The sequence below is a fragment of the Ursus maritimus genome, unplaced genomic scaffold, assembly GCF_017311325.1.
Source record: "Ursus maritimus isolate PB19 unplaced genomic scaffold, ASM1731132v1 scaffold_14, whole genome shotgun sequence".
Taxonomy (NCBI): domain Eukaryota; kingdom Metazoa; phylum Chordata; class Mammalia; order Carnivora; family Ursidae; genus Ursus; species Ursus maritimus.
In genome coordinates, this window is record NW_024423786.1 from 28,578,107 (window position 1) to 28,597,349 (window position 19,243).

General features: G+C 44.0%; 1 protein-coding gene across 1 annotated transcript in view; it reads right to left on the reverse strand.

The window, feature by feature from the left end:
- The window catches only part of PTPRG (protein tyrosine phosphatase receptor type G), a 209,999-nt gene that overhangs the window by 45,493 nt on the left and 145,263 nt on the right, over positions 1 to 19,243 (reverse strand). The window contains exon 10 of the mRNA XM_040628133.1: positions 11,242 to 11,333. Coding sequence (XP_040484067.1) covers positions 11,242 to 11,333 — 92 coding nt within the window. The remainder of the gene's footprint in view (positions 1 to 11,241; positions 11,334 to 19,243) is intronic.

A 19,243-nucleotide genomic window follows, 5' to 3' on the forward strand; every position in this document is an offset into this window, starting at 1 on the left:
CTCTTCAGTGAGGTCCTGCTTGAACTTGGAGCAAAGAAGTTCTATTTCCAGTCTCTGAAGTCGCAGCAATCTTTATACACAATTACAGGGAGATGCCATTGTACCAGCTGGCTTGGGTACAATGCCATCTATGTTTAAGTGTTCAAAATTTTAGTTCAAGACAGCTGTGTCTACACGATGCCAAATAATCAGTTTGACTGAATTAACTGGATTTTTTGGGTGTTGACAGACTAGGTATAGATTCAGGAAGACTCCACATTCCAACTTATTGTAGTGTTGTCACTTCAGAAGGATATTTGCAGTTCATGAGCCCAAAGTGTGTTTTGGGCGGATTTTTCCAGATCTGGTCCGATACTGGAGTACCGGCCACAAAACTGCCACACCCCACGAACTGGAGCTCCCCAACCGCCTTCCCTCGACCCTCCCCCGCAAATATTTCTTTAAAAATACTCTGCTGAATTTGAGATAAACAACAGACATGACATTTACTTTATTCAGAGTGAAAGATCTTTGGCAAACGCACAAACATCTAAACTGCCACAGATGCTTTTCTTAGCAAAGGGTATGAAGATCTGTATGTGTAAATGAGGTCCTACTTTGGCAAGAATGTTATAGATCCAGGCCTGACAATCTGATTTCTCTTCATCTGGTGACAGTTAACATTGACTATGTCATTCCTTCTCTACTTTCTTTCGAGAGAGCAAAGCTCTAGGGTGGCTTTTTGCATCTATTGACATTTTCAAACTTGAATCATTCTTAAGCGGAAAATAGCATCTCTTATACTTTGTTTAAGGAAGGTGACTTACATGTTCATAATCCAAACTGCTCAGCACAGAAATGTTACTGATCAGATACATGGCGCTCTGGAAGCACCAATTCTTTCTGTGTGGACAATTAAAGACCTAATCATTTTAATAGGCCACCTTATGAAAAAAATTGCCAAGTTATTTACAAATATTTCAGGATTGAAGATGTTCATGAATATGCAATCATTCTGCACGCCTGAGAAATCTATAGCTCCCATAATGATGTCACCAGCATTAACAAAGTAAGCGGAGCCAAAACGTTTCCCCAGAATATTGAGCAGAATGCACAGTTCAAGAAAAATTTCCAAAATTATCTGATCAACTTCGCCTACAATGTTTAGAAGTAAGCAAATCCTACAATCAAGATCAAGTGGCAAAGAAATGATCTGAAGTTGAGATAAGGGTTAATAGGTACAAAATCGGGAGTCTTGAAAAGATTAACCCAAAGAAACTCCTCTTTGGACAAGAGGCAAAATGAGCGAGATGGGACACAACCTACCCCTGCAAACACTTTAGTATACAGACTGCAGCATTTCGTTCCAGCTTATTTAGAAACCAAACACAACACTGTTTCCGAGCGGGACATCGTTAATACCGCAATAGGCCGAGGGCAACATTTATCCCATGATAACTTAGAATTTTAGAATTCCAATAAATTCATGGTGCATACAGACTCTAGTTCAAAATAAGAAAACACGTCAGCTTTAGAGATATTTTACTCTGCAAAGTCAAAAACCAAAAAAGGCAGAAAACATGGCATTTTAAAGGCCAAAGCCCACCTCGAGTCATTAAAAAAAAAAAAAAGGTTTTCAGGGTAACAATTTATTATTTATTTTTTTCAGCCAAGTGCCCATGTATAATATCCCAGCTAATGCCATACATGTCCAGAAATCAGTCTGCCTGCTGTCCCCCCCGCTAGATGCTGGAAAAATCCAGCAGAGCTCAGTAGGATAATCATGGAAATATATGACTCACTAGTCTCTCCATTTGGCTTCTTGATCCAGGGAAGTCTAACCACACCCCTCTGGGTTTCCAGGCACCACCAGTAACATCATAAAACTACCAGACAGGCAGACAGACAGGCAGACAGACACACACATGCAGATGCACGCACATAAGCACGCGGTACGGACCGCTACCAGCAACCCAATAATACACTGTCTTTCAATCAAGATAAATGAAGCTGAAGGGTCACAAATCTTTTTTCTCAATATGAAGAAGAATATAAGGCTATGACTAATTAGAAGTCCTCATAGTTATTCCTCTTAAATAGTTCTTCTATTAAATTTCTCGCAACATGAGCCAGATAATTATAAAATGACTGTAACTAGCAGAAGGCCAAACAATTAGGACCGTGTTGTAGACCTGATCTTGTCAGATTTTGTCTGGCAAGACCCCGTGGTGTTAGAGGACATCCACGTGAAAGATGGCATTTCACTTACATATCTGTTGCATTAACGGACACAGAGACCATCAGCAGCACTAACCACGGGCCAGGCACTCTCCACGCCCTTTAGGTGGATTACATCTACTCCAAACCTCCCAGTAACCCCGCGAGATGGGTACTATTTTCCTACTCATCTCATAGTTGAGAAAATAAGCTCAGAAGGATTAACCGAAGGCCAGACAATGGCAGAAGCTGGCCGCAGACCCAAGGTCAAGAGAGAATGGCCGTGGTCTGGGTCAGAGTGAATGGGAAACCACTGGATGAGGCATTTACCGAGCACCCAGGACTCAGCCAGGCATTAGGGAGATGGTCTCCGCCCAAGGGCACATTTGTGTTGCAGAAGCGATGAATATCAGCAGGAGTGAGCAAGGATTACATGGTGAAGATGCCAAGTGTCATGAAAAGGATGGATTTGATGACTCAGGTGAGAATAAATGTCACCAGTGTAGTGGTGATGAAGAAAAAAAAATGTGAGCTCGAATCAAAGGGAGAGGTTTTCACTAACTACAGGTTAGTGAGGGAGATGGTGAGGATATAATTGAAACGGTCTCAAGAGAGACTCCACAGAATGATAAGAGAATCACCATGTATTGTGCCCTTACTGGTCACCAGGGACCGTGCTAAATGCTTGCCATACATTCAGCTTTACCAGAACTAGGTGAACACTGCTCTCCTCACATGCCACACAAGGTAATGGAAGCAACATGTCCAAAGTGACCAATAACTCCGCAAGCAGAGGTGTGATCTGAAGCCCGGTGTGTACCGCACGGGAAGACCGTGCTGCTCCACACTGTGACCCCCGGCTCGTCTTCATTCTCCAAGTACAATTTCCAGGAAGAACAAGGAATGAAACAAGAGTATCTCGGTTAATTAAACAGAGTATCTTGGATAAAATGTTCCCGTTTAATTTTGTGCCAATATTTTTAGTTACAGAATTTTCAGATACCAAAGATTTAAATTAGGCAAAAATGAGAGTCCTGCTGTTATCCTTAAATCACCCCATTAGAAGAGGTTTGGTATAGTCAGTTGAGAATCAGCACCTTAAGAGTAAGATTGTTATTCCATATTGTTATTTACACTTTGTTCCAAGATTTCAGCTCTTGGTGGTTGGAATTAAACTTCATATAAAAGAGGCCTTTTACTGTGGTCAGCAGCCTTACGAACCACTTCTGATGACGTTTGAAGTTAGTCTCTGGTTTGCAAGGTACCCAAAGAGGCACATTCAGAGAGGGTGAACATCTACTAAGAAGAAAGTACCAAAGACGAGAGATTCCATGGAGGTAAAAAAGAGCTCGAGATTATTCACGTTAAATAAAACATAATAAATAAAGAATAACGCATTGAACATAGAGAAAAGCTGCTTCCAGAATCTGGTTATGTCTCTGCTGTATTTGCAATTTGGAGCCGGGTAGAGGGAAATCACCCCTATATTGGTCTGTGGTTCTAACCTTGCCTGTGCTCACTTCACTTTCTCTTCCTCTTCAGGAATAACATAAACAGAAAGCGAAAACTTCACTTGCTTGTCTTTTTTGATATTAGAAAGGAAAAAATCAGCAGCCGAGGCTGTTGTTGAACATCATCCCCAGGGAGGTGCCGCAGAGGGCTCAGCCCATCATGCAGCTCTGTGGCTGGGTCTTCAGCCTGTCACTCAGTAAAACTGTCTAGCTGTCATTCTTGTTACTGATGGTAGAAAGCATCCCGTGTGCCAGGCATGTAGGGGCACTGGTGTAAGTGGAGAAGCCAGAGCCAGATGGCCTGGTGGTAGGACTTCACCCCTCTGTAATTCCCTTTCCTTATCTGTAAAATGGGAATGATAATGACTTTCATAGAGAGTTATGAAAAGTCAACAGATGACCGAAGCAGTTACAAGAGTGCTTGGCATTTAGTAAATGCTTGATAACTAGGATGTATTGTTGGGTGCTAATTGTGTGGCCTTATGATTTGGGGCTGTGATTACCCATTTTACAGATGGGGAGACTGGCTAAAGGAGACCCAAGAGCTTGGCCAAGGTCCATTATCACGTGGTGGGGCCAGGCTGACTCTGAAGCCTTGTGTCTTCCATTTTTTGGGACCTCTCTCTAGACCTTAAATTGAACACACGTGGTTAGAGAGGGCAGAAAACCACAATATTTAAAAAATAAATAAATAAAAAGCATTTATTTGAGAGAGAGAGAGCACAGAGGGAAAGGGAGAAGCAATCTCCCTGCTGAGCAGAGAGCCTGATGTGGGGCTCAATCCCAGGACCCTGAGATCATGACCTGAGCTGAAGGCAGATGCTTTACTGACTGAGCCACCCAGGCGCCCCCAATAATGCTTTTTAAAGAAACTTTCTGACTTAAAAGGAATGAAAGATACACTTTGGCTTTAACAGTAAGCTTCAGTCAACCTAGAAAATTCACATTGGTATTCTGATCATGTTGATGATGTCAGGTAAAATGAAGTGTTGCACGGTTTACCTTCCTGCCAAGATGCTTAGTGCTGGGGTTGACTGGTTTAATGTCCGTTTAAGAAAGTATCCGTATCGGCAGGGTGCAGGTACATATATAATCACCATTACCAGCCCAGATGGCCTTCAGTCGCCTACTCTGCCACCAATCTCTGTGAAGTTCATTTAACCCATAGCAGTTCCCGCAACCCTATGCCAAATCCCAACCAGTTCTGTCCCTCAGCAGGGGAAACCTCTAAAGCCCCAACACAGTCCCTGGGTCAAGTCCCTCCTGCTCAGACCTTACACCCCTACTCCTCCAAGTCCCACAACTGGGCTGTTCACCACCCCTCTAATGGACAGACCTGGATTTCAGGAACTCAGTCCCTTCTTGCCTGCCCGCTCAGCTCCCAGAGGCCAAGTTCAGGCCTCTCTCTGCACTTGGTAAGACCTCTGTGTCCACTTAGGAAGATAAAGCAAACATGAAACGAAAGAACATTATTGGGATTTTCATTTCCGCATTAGGGCACAACAAATAGATTTTTGTCTAAATCAGACTCTTTGGATGCAAGGAGTGTTGTGGAGATTGGAACATTTTATTTCCTGCCATAAAAAGAAATCTCTTTTCATTTATGACACAATGAAGTCAATAAAGAAAAGGCTTCATTATAGTCAAAAGACCAATGAATCTCCTTTGGAGATAATCTCTGTATAAATAAAATATGCCAACAAGGTTGGTTTAATCCCAAGGGTTTTAAACTGCATGTTTAAAACCCCTTTATATGCTGGCACCCTGCTGAAGCCAGTGACCTTCAAATTATTAAGATGTATTTTAACTGCTGGAAAGGCATGAATCATTTCTGGATTTCCAAGCTCCCGGTTAGCAGCAACACTTTGTTTTGTAACGCTCTTATTAGCAAGTTAGATTCTCTAATTTCCACAAACAAAGCATTTCTAAGGACATTTGTGCCTGACAATATGCACATTTGGAAAAGCCCATACAACTTAGCCAATTATCAGGTTAATTTCATAAGCTAAGTTTTGATTTTAAAAAGCTGTAATATAATGAAAGTCTGAAAGAATACTACAATGCAGCGAAAATAGTCTGTAGATGGTGTATGTTCGTAACGCTGCAGTAACGCAATGAAAAGATTATTGAAGTGTGTCTTTTAAAATGAGTACCTCCTGATTGGAAACTCTAGGTTTTTAAAAGTACTTGCAGATGTGAAGAATAATGTGGATCTTAAAGGAACTGTGTGACCACTTCAGTATCTTAAAAACGTCACAGAAATAAGTATTACTTAGAAAGCATTACAGGGGACTGACCGCTAAGCTCCTGCAGTTAATTATGCTTCCCCCTCCCAGGGTAACAATGGAGAACCCATAACCATGCAACGTTCGGTTCTGAAGAACCTTTAGTGAAAAGTATTACGAGTCAGAGTCCCTTTTATTCTCCCGCACAAGTCAGAGTTCAAGTTACCAGGAAAACCAACCAACCAACTAACCACTGTTCCCATATATGGAGCAGATACTCTAATTCCAAATTTTCCCAATGAAAGAATTGATGTCCCTTCTATAGTGATTGGAACGCAGCTTCAGAAGCACTTCTTTAATTTCTTTCACATTGGATAAATATTCTTGTGTTAGAAGAGTTCTTTCTAACGTAGCTAACCAACCTTGGCCATCATATTCACATCCTCTAGCATGTCTACTTTTTAGGTAAGTGCAGGTGAGATCAGGAAGAAGCAATGTCTTCATTCTGACAAGACTGTCTTTGCTATGTTAAATCAGGAGAACATACTGAAGATTTCAAGTCAATTAGTAAAATGAGTAACTTAGAATTCCTCAAAAATTCCTATAAATGGCTGTGTCTAAGGGACGAGTGATCAATTAACAAACCTCTCCTTAACCATTTGGGTATTTTATAATACTTCTTAAAAAGTTAGTGTAACTTACTGATTCTACTTATACTTTGGGATTTAAAGACCGGAGCTGTTTAATGAATTTCAACCACAGCAGAATCATCCAAAAGTTTCAACAGATTTGTGAATTTCTCCCTAAGTCATTTAAATCACATAGGCCTATTTTTGCACAGGGAATGGAAGTATAGGTGGGTAGAGCGCCTTTTTCTTCAAAAGTAAGAGAATAAAAAGGACTAGGGAACAGAGTAGAGATGAGTTTTTGATAAGGAAGAAACTTCAACAAAAGAATAACGAAACTATTCAGCGGGCTGTAAGAGAATTCAGCGGAAAGGCAAAAGGTCAGTGCTTGGTGGAAGGTCATCATCAAGAACTCGGGGGAAAAAACTACAGGGGATATTCACATGTATTTGAAATGCCTTGATTTAGAGAACGGATATCCAAATGAGGTGCCTGAAGTCTTGAGATATCAGAACTGTCAGAACAGCATGCCAAGGGGTGGCAGAGCCATTTCAAAGCATCTGTGCTTTGAAGCCACACAGAGAATTCCAGAGTTAGCTCCACCCCTCCCATCAGCTGGGTGAATTAATAGGGTCTCTGAGCCTCAGGTCCTGCAGCTGTAAGAGGAGGCTATCCACTGCACCTGTCTCTACAGGACCGACTGCAGTGAAAATAAACCATGTCGTCAGTAAACACTCAATACATATTGCATAACGTTTTCTAAAAAGAATGGTTAAATGTAAAGGAAGTTCTAGGAACAGAGATTATTCCATATTCTAGTGATGACCCCAAAGCTCTATTTTACAACAGAGTGGTGCCTGAGTTTTCATTCTTACCCTGCTGCATCCATACATTTTTAACCAGTATAATGGTTCAGTTTACTAGAGTCGTTGTCTGGAAGTATCTTTCTTTTTAAACAATCAGTTATAGGAAATAAGGAGTTCAAGTGATAACAGTTGATAAATCGGAAGTCCAGTAGTCCTGTTATTAGGTTTTGAACAAGGATAAGATATAACTGAGGTTGGGTGCCTGGGTGGCTCAGTCGCTTAAGCACCTGCCTTTGGCTCAGGTCATGATCCTGGGGTCTTGGGATCGAGCCCTGCATCGGGCTCCCTGCTCAGCGGGGAGCCTGCTTCTCCCTCTGCTCCTCCCCCACCCCTGCCTGTGTGCGTGTGCGCACTTTCTCTCTCATGAATAAATAAATAAATATCTTAAAAAATATGTAACTGAGGCCTGGTGGATAGAACAAGTACTCGATATGAACTCTGTAAATATCCTACTATTTTTGGAAATAAGAACAATGAGATAATTCCTAGGGTAAATCATTCAGAAGGACCCCAAGGAGGTGTCCTCTAAGGAAAAGTTGGGGTGAAAGCTTTACCAGAGTGAAAATAACTCATGAATTTATTAAAAAGCGTTTCTCTTACATTGAATTTCTTATGCATGACATAGTTGGATGCTAATAACCAGAAGAAACCATAAGAATAGAGAGAATAGTGGATCACTGAAGTGCATCATAAATTAGAAAATATTTTACAAATGGGACTATTAAACAGGTCAGTGGGGGGTTTTGTTTCAGAAAAAGGGAGAGAGTGGGATTAAATTGAAAAATCTTTAAAGAAAGGTCATGGGGAGTAAGTTCTTCCCAAGTAAGGGTGAAATGAGTTGATGTGTCTTGGCAAGGGCCCCCCAAGAAGGCTGTGCCATCTGGGAACAGAGAGAGAGAGAGCAGCCTCGCTCTTGGTTTCTTTAGGTCCCTCACCGTCACACCGCACTGTAGCATTCCAACTACTTCATTTTTACAGTCGTGTCACGACTCCTCAAGGCTGCATTTACTACGTCCAGTGAGGTACGACTGAACACAGATTTCTCAGTCAGTGGAGAATTTAAAGCAATTTTCTTCCCAAGTACTTACACTACCAGCAAGTATGAATTAGGAAAAACTCCCATTTCAAGAAATGCCTTTGGGTGGTGAGTACAGGAGTCCCCCCTCATCTGGGATTTTAGTTCCTTGCACTCAGCTGCGGTCTCCAGACGTATCATCAGAAGGACAACAGTAGCCGAGTGCTACGTCACATGCCCACGTCATTCCCCTCACCGCAGCTCACCACACAGGCGTTTTATCTCACACCATCACAAGAACGGTGAGGACGGCACAACAGGATGTTTTGAGAGAGACCACATAACTTTGATTACAACATACGGTTATAATTCTTCTCTTTTATTATTAGTTATTACTGTGACTCTCTTACTGTGCCTGATTTATAAATTAAACTTTCTCACAGGTATGTACGTAGAAAACACTCGAAAGCCTTTCTGGTCTGAAACACCTACCCAGAGGTGTGGCAAGGCAGGCACAACGGACTGGCATTTTCTCAGGATTCCAGTGAACTGAAAATCCTCAAGTCCAAGGGAAAGAGCAAGGTGCGGCGGGCCACCCCCAGTGAATGCGGGGCGATCCCAACCTGAGGACCGGGCAGATACTCGTTCTCCACAGCTGCTGGGGTGAGCGATACCGTGATTTCGGAAAGAACGCTTCAACAACTGACATTTCTGGCTCACAGTTTCCAAAATGCTTCTCATCTGAGTTTTAACACTGCCTCGAGTGCAGGTAAGATCGAACATCCTGTTCCTTTTACAGAGTTTGGGAACTAAGGCTCAGAGAGGTCAAGGCACTGACCAGAGGTTTCACGGCAGAGGCAGGGCGAGATCCTAGGTTTTCTTTTCTTCATTTTTTTTTTTTTTTAAGATTTTATTTATTTATTCGACAGAGATAGAGACAGCCAGCGAGAGAGGGAACACAAGCAGGGGAGTAGGAGAGGAAGAAGCAGGCTCCTAGCGGAGAAGCCTGATGTGGGGCTCGATCCCATAACGCCGGGATCACGCCCTGAGCCGAAGGCAGACGCTTAACCGCTGTGCCACCCAGGCGCCACGAGATCCTAGGTTTTCTGATTCCCAATCCAGTGGGAAAAGAAAATAAACACTGAAAGACAGCCCAAGTAGCAGCTCACCATCTAACCTTCTAAGATAGATTTCAGGTACCCAACAGCTTGTCTGTCAGAGGAGTCCGTTCAGAGGAGAGAGAAACTCCTAGGCATTTGCCAGAGGTCCACACGTTCTAGGGGATGCAAGAGGAAAATGATTCTACACACGTGCTGGTGCACGAATCCTGCAGATTCGACAAAACGACCTACTCCGCGCAAGTGGAAGACTGCGGACTCCTGTCTGCTTCGGCTCCTCTCAAAGGCAGGACTAGTTTCCTCCACCAAGACTCAAGGGTGAGGGTCAGGGAAGAACGGAGGGGAACACAAAACCTGTCCCGTCTGTCTGGGAATGGGTTAGCAGCCATGAAATGATCCAGTAGGAACGTACCCAGAGCCTCTCTGCTACCCCTCTTGCTTCTGTGTGACAAGCTTCCGTGAGAGAAGATGACCAGAACGGAGAACACGGGGCCAATTCCAGCAATCCCTAACGACTTCGCATAGACTGACACATAAAGGTCCCACGAACCCCCCAACCGTGACCGCACCTCGTGAAGGTTTTTACACAACAGAAGCATTCCGTGGCACCGAGAGAATGACTGTACCTCCGAGCTTCACAGATACAGCCTCTGAAGAACTTTAAGAAAGGTTCGCTGACGTGAATTCATTTGTTCCGAGAATTAAAGAACGCTAACTCTGTGCCGGGTGTTATCCTAGGACTAAGGAGACATCTGCTTGCCTCTGTGAAGCTCTCTTTGTCGGAGGAGGAGACAGTAAACCAACAAGAACAATACATGGCGTATTAGACAGGGAAGACCTTTCTGGAGAATGAGGGGAGCTGCAGGTGTGTGGGACGCAGCACTAGGGGAAAAGGAGTGCCTCCATTTAGAAAAAAACAATGAATGTCAGGAGGGTGGACGTCAGAGATATCTAAAGATAGATATTTACCAGGACATCCAGAAACCCAGAGGAAGAAAGTTCAAACCTGGCAAAAAGGAAGGGATGCCAAACACACATGGTGGGAGCCACCTTCAATTCCCACACCCCCTCTCCTACAGCTAGGCGGCTGCCGAACTTCCCCATGTTTATGGCATTTGTAGGATTCACTACAGTGTCTTCCACCAGTCCCCACCCGAACACTAACCGAGTGTTTCATCTTTCACCTGAGGACCAATGAAATAAGCCCTGGACCAAGAGTGTAGCCCTAGACTTCCCCCATAAAATCCTAAGAAGCAAAACTTCCAACGCTAAGATAAAGTATTTGCAGGGTACGGAATCTTAGGAGACAATTCGAGAAAACCGCATTACAAATTGTGATTTAAAAAAAAAAAAAAAGTAAGTGCAAATTGCCTATCAAAATGAAACCCGGTCCACGTGGATTGCAAATATCTATGCTTTCCCTTTTGTCTGCCGTTACTTCCCTCCCTGCATGTGAGTCTATCCTGTATTAACTCCTAGTTATTTGTTCCTCTCAAAGAGGACTTCATCACACTGCAGATATGTAAAGGAGCAAAGATTTCATTAAACCCCCCTTAGTTAAGGATCTTTTAGGGCAAGCTTTCAAAGGCTAGGAAAATAATATTTTGTCATGGCTGTCACACAGAAGTACAAACAAAAGAGAAAAACAATTAGCCCATTGGAAAGAAGAGTGTGTCTTACTTACCCGGAATAGGAATAATAGGGATACTTTCATTGGGGACCACCCGAGGTGAACTGCTATCTTCCACATAGAAATGAGCTGTCTGAAAACATTTTCTGTGTAGGAAAGAGAAAAACATGCAAACAGTGAGACCACAGAAATACACTTGGAGTTCATTTTTCAATTCTTCCTTCACAGGTTTTACCAGCTTTAAATACCACACAGCACTGAGTGTGAGCCCGTGGAAAAGTAACATGATTTAAGAAGGACAACATTCCGTCTATTGGAAGAATCCCCAATAGCTAAGAATATTTATTTTTTTATTGCACCATACCTCTCCTGAGATTCAAAAGGGAAAAGCTTAGTAGTGAACCGCTCAAATCCACCAACACTTGGCATACACAGGGCAAAACTTGCTGCACAAACCGTTAGGAGGACCCCCCACAATATTTCTAAATTTGACCGGTTACAGAAGAGTAATAACTTGGTCTTCCAAACCTCCAGCACCAAGTTCAAAACCACACCTCAAACGCACTCATCAAACAGCCCCAAGTACACAATAGCATCACATTGTTAGTGCCCAGCAAAGGCCCCCGAAGCTACAGACAGCTCTTTAAGAGGGTCAGAGGGCTTGAAGGGGGCAAGCCCTCAAAATCCGAGGCCCTGGCCACACAACATCGGAAATAAGAACCTGACGCTCGCAGGTGTCCGCTGCCTGTTTTCTGCGGTATTTTACCTGGACTTCAGGCAAAGCAGGGAGCAAACACTGGTCATCATAGGACAGGCAGTGCACAGAAAAGCCATCAGCAGCTCACTCAGCCTCTGCCTACTGATGCTGGCTGGCCCTCGGCTTTCCAGCATCCACGTCACTGCTCATTGCGGCCCTAATGAGCTGCCGGAAGCACAGGCTGAATATTTAATGAGGCTGCTCAGCGTGAATGGCTATTGTGACCAGAGAAGGGTCCCTGTTCATCTGGCGGAGGGCCTTCACAATAGCTGGCCCTACTGCTGGGTCTTTTAGCCAAGCAGGCGGCATCCTTCTGGTGCTCGGTGTCCCTGGGATCCAGCCTGCTCCTCTGACGCCTCACACCAAGCCCCGATTACACACACTCCAGCCCTGCTCTTCCTGGGGGCTGCATTCCAACCGCTAGAGTCAGTCAACTTTTCTTCAGAGTTGTCTTTGCTCGTTTAATCCAAAGTATCCTGGGATGCTTCTGCTGGGCACGGCATTTTTCTTTAAGCAGTGCCTGTTTCCAGACGGAAAGAAGCTCTAACCGATTGTACATTTGGGCACTGTTCTAGAAAGCAATCTGGACTGCTGCTCCATGCCATTAGGGGGTTCTGAACATAAGTCACTCCTACTCGGCACATGTCTTGCAGGACTGCTCTTGCAGAGGGCTGAAAATGATTTTTTTCCTCCTATGAACTGCCTGGCATTGGTAACATAAATAATAAAGCAAGTTTTCATCACTCATCGTTAGCTGCCTTTACCTAAATCTCGAAAGAACGTCCATCAGTCCGACTTAAGCCACATGGATATGAAATGCACAAAATGTTTTAGGGCTCTGATAATAACCGGATCTTCTACTGAATGTGAAGATGATGGAAATCCATGTGAAAAACACACACACATGATTTTCTTGTCTGAGGGAGTAGTTGCTTTCTGTTTCTAAATCAGTCATCAAGTTTGCTAATCTTGGATTCTTCTCTCCCTCAAATTGGCACAGATTTCCAGAAAGTAGCATTCAAGTTAAAACACAGGTGACGGACTCCACAAATGAAGTAAAACCTTAACTGCCGAGTGTCGTAGCTAGGCAAAACCTGCTTTTGTTGAAATACTGGACCATTCAAGAACTTACTAACCCAAAGAAATGCAAACACTGAAACAAATGACATGCAACTCATCAGGTCAGACTTGAACTGGAAACACACACCCCCCCGACAAGTAAGTCTCCTGTTATAAGACATAATTACTATACCCGTTAAATTTCTAATATATAAAACTACTAGTACAAAGAATTGCTATTGGCCAAGGTACTGTTCAAGTCAGGAGACTCAAAGGATAAACCATATTGTCGATTCTTTTTCTGGAAGAAGGCAGGCAGACTGTTCACTGTTACATGTGGAGCTAACGGCTCTGCATTCTCTTTGGGGAAAAAAAAAAAAAAGGCGGTGTGTACCGAAGCACATCGCACCCCAGTGCCCCATGTGCTGCTGTTTGTAATGGATTTTCCCCGGAGCAAAATAACCCTGCGATTGTCAGAGAAAAGCACACCACTGCGGATGAAGGTCAGAAATCTGGGAGACACGGCTCTCCACATCTGCACCTTGGTGCATGTCCTACCTACTTTCCTCCCACGCGAGGACTCAGGTGGGCAACGACCTACAGAACTTTGGGGAAATACCTTCCCTTAGAATAAAGGTTTCAGTGGACTCAGCAACCACTGATTCAGCACCCGCCGCTCACAGAGCCTGCAGATAATGCCTTCTCTCTGCAATTGCCTGGAAGCTTCAAAGCCACTTCCTTAAGCCCAGAGAAGCATTCGAATTCCATACATAATACATGACGTCAGCAGAAAAATTAGGAAATACAAACGAACGAAAAGGAAAAGCAATCAATTAAAGTTACTCCAAATCCTCTGCCTAGTGATCATTACTATTAATATTTGGGGGGGCATATCCTTCCACACTTTTCCGCTTTTATTATTGTCCCTCGATCACGGGCGACGAGGGGGCCAGGGCCGTCTGACCAACAAGACAGACGAGGCGCCTCTGTTCTCATGGTGGAGATCTCCAACAGACAAGTCAACAAGCGATTTCGAATGCTCAAGGGCTATGAAGAAAGTAAGGCAGGCTGAGGCGCCCCTGGAGCGGAGACCGTCTGAAGAGGAGGAGCCCCGGGCAGGTGTCGCGGAGCAGCGCCCTGGGCAGGTCAAGCAGCTCGTTCAAGAGCAGAGTGAGCCTGCATGTTGTAGGAACTGAAAGGAAGCGTGAGGTGACAGCAGGGAAGGGCAGCAGGAGGAAAGGGTGGAGGGGTGGCCAAGAGCCAGATCATGGCAGCTCCAAGGCCATGACCTTCACTGGTATCTACGGGAGATGGGAAGCCGACCAAGGGCTTTCATCAGTGGAGAGGCACAGCCGGACTCGTCTCCTTCAAAACACTCATTCTGGCTGCTGTGTGATGAGCATGGGGATAGGGCAGCAAAAATGGAGCAAGGAGGTCCATCAGGGGCTACTGTGGTCTTCTCACGCACACACAGACACACAGACAGGCTGTTTTCTTTTGTGTTTAACAAAGTCAAATCCTACTGTACCTAGCTCCCTTACAACACATAGGAACTGACGTACCCATTCATGCTGGCTCCCCCCCATTTTATGGATGTGTCACATGATTAGCTATTTAGCCCTTTAATCACTAATTACTGGAGGTCTGCTTTTTATTTTTTAAAAGATTTTATTTAATCATTTGAGAGAGAGGAGAGAAAAAGAGAAAAAAAGAAAGAGCACAAACAGGGGGAGGGGCAGAGGGAGAGGGAGAAGCAGACTCCTCACCGAGCAGGGAGCCTGACGCGGGGCTTGATCCCAGGACCCTGAGACCATGACCTGAGCTGAAGGCAGACGCTTACCCGACTGAGCCACTCGGGCGCCCCTGCAGGTCTGTGTGAGTGAGGGACTGACCCTGGTACTAGTTTGGTGTCCACTTTTCACTACCATTGACCATACTGAGGTGAACCCTTCTGTGTGCAAATTAGACATTGTGGGTTTAATACCTAAGAAAAGCAGCTGGTCCAGGGTCAATGTCACATGACATTGGGTCTGAACGAACTCCTTTCAGAGAAGTCCCACGAGAGGCTGTTTTTGGCCTTCAGCAATGCCCAGGGATAAACAAGTAAAGGCAGGGATTTTGAAAACGAGGGAAAAGAAACACAAGTTTTCATGCCTCTAAATGTTTCCACTGTGATGTGTTCAAAGAGGCAGGACTGTCTCTCATTTTGAGCTCGGGAGAATGGAGACAGAATTTCTGAAAATGCTCAACGGGTCACTGTGCATACAATTTCAAATGTCTGTCTAGGTCCGATTCTCTTTCAACTAAGTTACTCTAAAAATGCCTCCTTGAATGAAACAGATTCTGGATCATAAAGGGCCATTTTCTAAAATTGTTTCTTCACAATGAACATTTGTTTAGGCAAATACCTTAAAAAGAGAAGGAAAACAATAAAGTGGACCACATTTGGAAAGAAAAATACATTTACAAGTTTAAGTACCAATTACAGTCTGCTGGATCCCCACCATACACTTTATGTTCTTCTTCCCTTTCCCCCTTTTTTCCTTCCCTTCCCTGTTGTCCCCTGAACCCACCAATATGTCACCCTTAAGGAACGGAGAACAGATAAATTTTTTCCAATGACCCTGACTGGCTTAGTAATGATCCAAATTAGGGAACTTTTGCTTCCCGTCATCTACCTTTGCCACATGGATTCTGTGGACATTCTGAGTGTCCCAATTTAGGTACAGCTCCATTTTGGAGGGTCCTGCAGTCACTCTCTCTCTCTCTCTCTCTCTCTCTCACACACACACACACACACACACGTCAGTAAGGTTTCAGTCAAGTGGTGGTTATCAACGAGCAGTACCTACGTTATCTCTTTGGTCTGGGGACTACGCTGGATGAATCCCACTCCTCATGATTCTAGCTGAGCAGTCCCAGGGTAGGGGAACGGGCCTGTGTCATCTGGAAAAATCCCCCCAAGGATGCTGGTGTGTGCGGCGTCTGGTTAAGCAGCACAGTGACACGGGGAAAGTGGCTCCAGAGAGTCTTCAGTACTCTAAGAAAGCCACTGAAGAAATAAAACAGTCTCAGATGGCACGTACCATAAAAGTGACCATAAAAGTAAGCATCTAGAATTTACAGGGTCCCAGATGGGCTAAAAAACTGTAGTTGAGAATTCAAGGATGTTAACATAATCCTCTCAAATACAGAAAAAAATAAACTGCATCTCACATACTTAAATAAGAATTTGAAAGGTCTTCTGCTCTGCTTCTGTTGGAACCTAGGTTCTCGGAGAGAGGATGGCATTTCCTGAAGCTCGAGCACGGTGTTCTGCCGCCCGCGTCGGACAAGTGTCTTCTCAGCTCACAGATTTCTCAAGTGAAAGTTTTTCTCCTAAAACGACCCTTTCAGCCACCTTTGTGGACTGCTCTGCTTATCTGCCAGCCAATTAAATTGTACTTTCTGTCACGGAATTGGATTTGTATTTACTTATTAAGTAGCTCATGGATATTCTGACGTCCTTATCCCAAGTGTCCGCCACTTGAACAAAACCGAAAAACACTGAGTTAGACGGGTCCCTCAAACTCATCCCCATGAAGAAATAACAAGATAGAGTTACGTCAAACATTCAATGAATGCTTCTAGATAGGAGCAAGAAAGACACCCCAGTGGCCATGAGGTAATTTTTCCTCAGTTCCAGCTCAAGGGGTACGGGGACCAGAATGCAAACACGTGCTGGTCCCGGAGTTGGCTGCACTCCTTACGTGCCTCTCATAGAAAAACCGCCTCTCTGCACTGAACGACAGTCTACCGTTTAAACGTATACATTTTTCATAGAACACAGCTCCTAAGTCCAAGCCACGTGTTTCTCGTGCTTGACCGAAGATGGCCAACCTGTTAGATACACATGCATCTCACGAAAAGTTCTAAGTATAACACAATGCAAACATGCTTTCTGCATCACTCTCCATTCATTCATCCATTTTTAGAAAACTAATGTGGGCTCTTAAATGTTAAGACTTCTAGGAAAGGCCTGACTGGAAGTCAAGAGGATAATGGGTGATACCCTCTCTAGTAGCTCATCAAATTGATATGGATTCTGGCGAGCAGCTCCCTCGGTCTCCAGCCCAACCCCATGATCTGTGGTCCAGGCCCGTGCATGGATGGATTGGCCTAGCCTGTAAAACGCCCGTGGGCACAGTAAGCGGACAGTCATGAACATCTGGTCTTGGACTAAAATTTCTAAAAATAACTTCTCATTCCTTTAGGTAAGGGAGAGATTTTGAAGAGAGAAGCTTTTTCAAAAACCAAGGATTCTATGCCTGAGAGGAAGCACAGCGCATGTCATCAGGATGGTAAACATCGACCGGTATCAGCAAGCCATCAATGGTGCTTCTCCGAGCTCCCCCTACAGCACACATACTCCCAGCACCGGCAGGCCCCGGTGTTTAACTGGTTCTCTTGAGGGAGAGAGAGAGAGACAGACAGACAGACACACAAACACACTCCCCGACCGAAATACTTCATCAATAATTACTCAAGTTACAGAGACTTATTTAAATAAAATGCAGCAAATGAGGAAGATGAGGAAGAAATCTCTAGACTTGCCATTCTCCCTCCCCATCTCCTTCCAGGAATCAGACACACCCAGAATGACCAAAGTTCTACAAGGAGACTTTCCTTTATGTTGCTTCAGGTTTTTTTCCCCCAAATACTTGCATAGATAACATTTGCTATCTTCATTCTTACTTACATCTCCTTCTGCCCCTCTGACAAGACTCTGGGAATAACTGAGGTGATGGAGACTTTTCAAAAGCAAACTGCTAATCTTGAGTCCAGAAAGACTGAATATTGGAAAGGTCTAGAATGCCACTTAGCACCACTGTATATCGAAAAGGGTCCTCAAAAGGCAGCATCTCCAGCCCTGTTTACAGGACCAGAGGTTTCTGAGACGTACAGACATCTGGGTCAAAACGTACATCCTTTTGACAAGTGATGAGAGGTCCTATTGTTCTCATTCCGGGTCGCTGGCTTATTACCCCACTGCCGTCCACATCACCACAGCTGGGGCCCACGCAAGAGCAGATCACAGCACCACTGCTAGAGTCCCACCCAAACCTGGGATGACAAAACAACCAAACGATGTGTAGGGATCAGAAGCCCGGTCACTATCTTCCAATTAAGCTCAACGGTTTTATAATCGTATCAGGGTGCAAGGAGTTTGTCAGCAGTGTGCAGCTCAAAATGCTAACTGCAGACCAGAGCGGGCAGTTGGCTGAGCTGCTGGTGCATATTAATTAAGCAATCTTAACTGATTTATATACGCCCTCATTTAAATTTACAGTGCCATGCCTGCTAATAATCCCATTTATTTTCATGCTGTTGAGTACAGAAATCACATTAATATTTACTTTTGTGAACGGATCTGTTGTAGTAAACCACGTATGAATAAGAACCACTGATAAATAGGAAGTTGAGAACATTCACATGCCTTTAAGGAAGATGACTGAGAGCTGTGTGAAAAAGATGTGGATTGATTTATTAGAGCAAAATGTTTCTAGAAATTGAAACAACAAAGACAACAATAGAAGGAAAAGCCTGTGGGCGTTGTTAGGCTTTTCCTCAAAGAGGAGTGCCTGCTTGAAATAACTCAGGGGTCCCACTTGGAAAAGAGCCCACTCTAAGTTCTGAGTTGAGATTTTTTTCAGATGCAACCACTCACTGTTCAGCTTCCTTCACTGTATGTGAAATGATTCTGTTTGTACAACTCAGTTTATACTTGTATTATCTTTCCAGGAAGGAATCTTCTAGAAAGAAGAATTCAGAATTGCACTGCTCATTTTCATAGTCTCCAAACCTTGTAAAAGGCACATGTGATCTGACAAATATCAAAGTACTCTTGGGAATAATCAAATGACATATTTCACATCAGGGCAATTCTGGAAATCCTGGCACATATGGTTGTCATACCTTGGATAAATACAGCCTGTCAGATGTGAGGAGGAGATGAAGGGAAGAAGGAAAGAGGAAAAGGGAAACCAAACCACGAAGATGGATGAGGTGTGAGAGAGGATACGTGTATTAAACAAGGAGAAAAGGTTTCAAAATATTTTGGATCTCACATGGTCAGAAGAGATGGCCCATTCGACTCTTGTTACAGCTGCAAGTGACAAAAATCTGATTTCTGCAGCGAGAATTTCACTGGAGGATACAAAGTGCCTGCAATTAGCATCTAAGGAATGCGGGAGGAAATTA